Source organism: Mandrillus leucophaeus, unplaced genomic scaffold (genome assembly GCF_000951045.1).
Source record: "Mandrillus leucophaeus isolate KB7577 unplaced genomic scaffold, Mleu.le_1.0 Scaffold308, whole genome shotgun sequence".
Classification (NCBI taxonomy): Eukaryota; Metazoa; Chordata; class Mammalia; order Primates; family Cercopithecidae; genus Mandrillus; species Mandrillus leucophaeus.
Genome location: NW_012103232.1, coordinates 30,889 through 36,624, shown reverse-complemented (window position 1 = coordinate 36,624; position 5,736 = coordinate 30,889). Strand labels below are relative to the sequence as shown.

At 53.3% G+C, this 5,736-nt stretch overlaps 1 protein-coding gene across 1 annotated transcript in view; it reads left to right on the top strand.

Annotated features, from left to right (window-relative positions):
* LRRC74B (leucine rich repeat containing 74B) overlaps positions 1–5,736 on the top strand; it is a 29,076-nt gene that overhangs the window by 7,853 nt on the left and 15,487 nt on the right. The window contains 3 exon segments of the mRNA XM_011987356.1: positions 2,447–2,556; positions 3,853–3,968; positions 5,601–5,679. Coding sequence (XP_011842746.1) covers positions 2,447–2,556; positions 3,853–3,968; positions 5,601–5,679 — 305 coding nt within the window.

The window sequence follows — 5,736 nt, the reverse complement described above, 5'->3', positions numbered from 1 at the left end:
GAGAATTGCCTTTTCAGAAGCACTTCTCTGTCTCAAGCAGCTTAGAGCAAGTGGGGTGACATCAGCCTTGGCCTGTGAGAATTGGCCCTGGCATGTGACTGCCAGAGAACCAGTTTGCCTTCTAAGAAAATTATTGCAAGAAGTCGGTGAAATTAAAAGTGAGGCTTGGCAGGGCACTGTGGCTATCTGTAATGCCAACAACATTTTGGGAGGTTGAGGGGCACAGATTGCTTGAGGCCAGGAGTTCGAAACCAAACTGGGCAACATAGGGAGCCTCAGTGGTGACAACAAATAATTTTAAAAATTAGCCCTGGGTGACAGAGCGAGACTTCGTCTCAAAAAAAAAAAATAATAATAATAAAAAGCCCCAAGTGGTGGCCTGTGCCTGTAGTCTCAGTCAGGAGGCTGAGGTAGGAGAATGGCTTGAGCCCAAGACGCCAAGGCTGCAGTGAGCCGTGATTGTCCACTGCACTCCAGGTTGGGCAACAGAGTGGGACCGTGTCTTAACAACAACAAAAAGACTAGCTTTCTTTCCTCTTTAGTGCCTGTTTCCCTGTTATGATGTTAAAAGCAGGTACTGTGATGTGCAGCTGGTTTCTGCGTCTTATGCAGGTGCTTTCTTATGTGTATAAATGTTCGTGAAGGGGGCCAGCCCTTCCACAGCTGTGGGTGTTTCTCTTCAGGTGGGAAGAGAGACTGAGGAAAGAAATAAGACACAGAGACAAAGAATAGAGAAAGAACAGTGGGCCCAGGGGACCTGCGCTCAGCATAGGGAGGATCCCCGCCCGCCCGCTGGCACTGGTCTCTGAGTTCCCTCAGTATTTATTGATCATTATCTCTACCATCTCCTCGGAGAGGGGGATGTGGCAGGACAATAGGGTAATGGTGGGGAGAGGGTCAGCACATTTGAGCAATGATGTTTGTGTGATAAATAAGTTTAAGGAAAGGTGCTGTGCTTTGATGTGGGAGTACACAAACATCAGTATTGCCACGGCTCACCTCCAGCCCTAAGGCAGCTTTGTCCTATCTCAGTAAATAGAACATACAACTGGGTTTTACACGGAGACATTCTATTCCCAGGGACGAGCAGGGGACAGATGCCTTCCTCTGATCTCAACTGCAAAGAGGCACAGACCCTTTAAGGTCAGGTCTTTCCCTTCCCGGAGGCCATATCTCAGGCTATCGCATGGGGGAAAATCTTGGACAACACCTGGCTTTCCTAGGCAGAGGTCCCCGTGGCCTTCGCAGTGTATTGTGTCCCTGGGTACCTGACATTAGAGAATGGTGATGACTTTTAACAAGCATACTGCCTTCAAGCACTTTTTTTTTAACAAAGCACATCCTGCACAGCCCTAAATCCATTAAACCTTGAATCAACACAGCACATGTCTCTGCAAGCACAGGGCTGGGGCTAGGGTTACAGATTAACAGCATCTCAAGGCAGAAGAATTTCTCTTAGTACAGAACAAAATGGAGTTTCTTATGTCTACTTCTTTCTACATAGGCAGAGTAACAGTCTGCTCTCTCTTTCTTTTCCCCACATGTTCGCTTTGGTGTTCCTGTGAGGGTTGTGGGATGACTGCTGGAGGGTTCTGTTCGGCCATGTTGCTCCACCTTCATCTCCAGGTCTCGCTTTTTTGTCCAGGCTGGTCTTGAACTCCTGGCCTCAAGAAATCCTCCTGCCTCAGCCTCCTGAGTCACTGGGACCACAGGCACACACCACTGCCTGGCTTTCACCTTCCTTTGTCTACCACCCCCATCTCCTCTGTATCACAGCTGTGCCAGCCCAGTCACCTCGTGCCTACCCTATGGCACTAGCCTTCTATGTGGTCCCCCAGCCTCTTGCCTCTGCCCCCACCCAGCCCAGTCTATCCTGGACACCTGCCACTTGCTGAAATGCTAGTCCAGCCTCATCGCTTCTTAAGGCCCTCCCTGACTCCTTGCCGCTTGTATGTGCTGCCTAAGCCCCTTAGCTTGGCACTCAAGGCCCCTCAGCATCTCTCAAGTGCCTGTTACTCCTTCCTGACCTCACTGGCTTCGCCCTCCCCAGCCCCAGCTCCAAGCCTGCATGCATTTCCACAGGTGCCTCTGCCATTTGCACTTTCCTGTGTCTCCTCCCCACTGTGCATGCACAAGCCCGTCAGGAATTCCTCAGTCCTGAGTTATCTCCTCTGTCCTCTTTCCTGACTGTCCGCAAGACAGGTTAGCCACCACTCGGTTCCCATGCCTCCCCCTTTGCAGTCTAAATGAATAGCTCACATCCCATACGTTTGTATTTGTATTTCCCCCATGAAATGTGAGTTCCTTAAGGGCATGGCAGGCCCATGTTAGTTTCATGTCTGTGACCCTCCTGCCCAGCAGAGGCTCAGCACACAGTGGGCATCAGTGCGATCTTTTGAAGGAGTGAAGAGAGTGAGTCAGAAGGTCTCTCTTGGTGTTTCTGAAGGGGAGACACTGGGACCAGCCCTGGCAGAAAACACTGGACTCACCGAACTTAACGTGAGCTGGAATCACCTCCGAGGCCCGGGAGCTGTGGCATTTGCCAGGGGACTGGAGGTATGAAGCCCCCACCTAGTCAGCCCTGCAACCTGTCTGCTGGGAGCTGCCTCACAGGGGCCAGCTCCCTGTCTCTGCAGCTCTTCGGAAATGAACCTTGGATCTTTTTTTTTTTTTTTTTAGACAGAGTCTTGCTCTGTCGCCCAGGCTGGAGTGCAGTGGCGCGATCTCGGCTCACTGCAAGCTCTGCTTCCCGGGTTCACGCCATTCTCCTGCCTCAGTCCCCTGAGTAGCTGGGACTACAAGCACCCACCACCACACCCGGCTAATTTTTCGTATTTTTAGTAGAGACGGGGTTTCACCGTGTTAGCCAGGATGGTCTCGATCTCCTGACCTCGTGATCTGCCCGCCTCGGCCTCCCAAAGTGCTGGGATTACAAGCGTGAGCTACCGCACCCGTCTGAACCGTGGATCTTTTAAGCAGAGCTTAAAGACTGTTTCTTTAGGTGATTTTAATTTTCCTGGCTTCATTTAGTGACCACAATACGCTGTGCTCACTGTCATATCATTTCCTGAAGGGTCACTGTTGAATGTCTTGCACCTTCCCCAGACACCATAGACACCCAGCTGGGAAGGGACATCGTGCAGTCTGGTGACACACGCTCACTGTTGGGCATAGGCAGGTGGTTTCCTGAGATGAGACCTTGCACCCTTGGATGCCAGCACAGCCTCTCAAACACCCACCGTTCCCTTCCATGTGTGGCTCACAGGGCTCGGGAATGGGCGGCTCAAGCTGGTGCTAGGGTGGCACAATGTCCCTAGTGCCAGATACCCTGTGGGGTCCTCCTCAGGCCATGGCAGCTGCTGTCTTGCCCTGATACAGGGGCTGACCTTGGGGTCCTGCCCCACAAGGTGGCATGTCACATTCTGTCTTGCCAGAGCACCTACTGTTCTTCCCATCACAGTACCCTGGGCAGGTTTCATCCAACAGCTGTTCACTGGATCTTGGGATCCCTGCCCTCCAGAGCCATTAAGTGGGTGTGGAGTCCGTTCAATGTTTCTGGGGCCTGCTGCTGCTCTGCACACATCCCTCCCGGTCTCTCTGAGGGCCATTCACGTCTACACCGGTCCTTTCCTGTTGTGCTCTGGGCCACTGGGCTCTGTTGACTGCCATCATCCAAGCTGTAGCCACCGGGGGATCTGCATGGCACTTTCCTGACCCTTCCTTGGAGCCTCTCCCCTTCTGCCCTTTATCCCTTGTCTTTGCTCCTCAGGACTCCTGGTCTCTGAGGCTGTGGCACCCTGGCTTGCTCCACTGTCAGACGGGGTCCCATGACTTCATTCTTCGGTATTCTAGGCAAACATCTTCCTGAAAGTTCTAGACATCTCATACAATGGCTTTGGGGATCCTGGAGCCTCTGCGGTGGGTGAGGCTCTCAAGGCCAACAACGTGTTGGAGGAACTCAACATGAGGTGAGGGTCCCTGCGGGGACACTCCAGGAATCATGTGCTCCATGATCTTGCTGCTGATCCACACAGTCTACCCTTGACGGGGCTTGAGCCACAGTCCCAGAGCAGCTCTGTCATCCTTATCGCTGGAGTTTATAATTTTATATATTGACTTAAAACAGCATCTTGCTTTACTGCCCAGGCTAGAGTGCAGTGATGTGATCATGGCTCACTGCAGCGTTGACTTTCCAGGCTCAAGCAATCGCACCACCTCAGCCTCCCACAGGAGTATGTCACCAAGCCTGGCTAATTTTTTCTTTTTTGTAGAGACAGTCTCCTGCTGGCTTTGAAGTCTTGGGCTGAAGCAGTCCTCCTGCCTCAGCCTCCCAAAGTGCTGGAATTACAGTCATGGAGAGTTCATTACTGTTACATAGAGACTTGTGATTCCTACAGCACAGACGGATGGCCGCAAATTGCACACGGTGTATAAAGCATCTCCTGCAGAGCCTGGTGCATGGCGGGTGCTCCATGCAAGCTTTCCTCCCTTGCAGATGAGCCAAGGCCAGGTTCTGTGACTCACACCTGTAATCCTAGCACTTCGGAAGGCTGAGGTGGGAGGATCCATTAAGGACAGGATTTTGAGACCAGGCTAGGCAACATAGCATGACTCCATTTCTATGCAAAATCTAAAAATTGTCCATTTCCGGTGGCATACACCTATCATTCCTGGTACTTGGGAGGCTGAGGCAGGAGGATTGCTTAAGCATAGGATTCAGGATTCAGGCTGCAGTGAGCTGTCATCATGCCGCTGCATTGCAGCCTGAGCAACAGAGGGAGAAAACAAGCCTAGTCCAGATGGGGCAAGGCAGGACCCTGACAAGTGGGCCCCAGTGCCTGTTTTGCTCAGCACGTGGCTACTGGAGCATGCCCTGTGTGAGGGGCTCCTCCAGGCCAGGCAGTGTCCCAGTCTAGCCAGGGGGCAGAAGCCCAGAAAGAAGAAAAGAGGTGGATGCCAGGGAGGTCATGGGCCAGAGGCCAGGGAGGTCATGGGCTGCTGTGGCTGAGACCCTTCCCAGGGGCAGCTCCCCGTGGGCAAGAAGGCCCCACTCAATCCTGCTCAGCTTTCCTCCCCATGGGAGGAGCTAAGACTAGGGGCAGCCACAGAGGCTGAAAATGGAGGTGCAGCCAGAGCTGGGGTCTGAGAAGTGAAAGGGAAATGGGACTGGCTCTGGAGACACAGTGGTCCAGGGTGGTGCTGAGGCCTGGAGTTTGGGAACAGCGGGAGGAGGAGAGGCCTTGGACAGAAGCAAGGTGATTTTCTGGAACAGGCGTTGTCATGGTGATAGGCATGAGAGGCCAGCTCGGGCAGAACGCGTGGGAGCACTTGCAGAGCTCAGAGGGCCAGGGAGCGGCAGCTGGTGTCCACCAGGACAGGGACGCTTTAGGCGTGTTTGCTGCGTGATCCCTCTGAACGGTGTCATCTCCACCTTTCACCTGTTGACCTATCCAGGGTTCCTGCGGTGTGAGTGGAGGGCTGGAATGAGAGACCCAACCTGGTGGCTGCAATGGCAACTCCAGTGGGCACCCTGGGGCAGGGGGCTCTGCACGGCTGCTTGGAAGGTTGCACAAAGCATGTGTCTGTTGTCTTTGTTGCAGCAACAACCGCATCTCTGCGATGGGAGCCCTGAGCCTGGGCCTGGGTCTCCGGGTCAACCAGACGCTGAGGATTCTTGTAGTGAGTGCTAGCCTGATGACTGAGACCCCAGCACAGACCTGCCCTGTACCAGTCCAC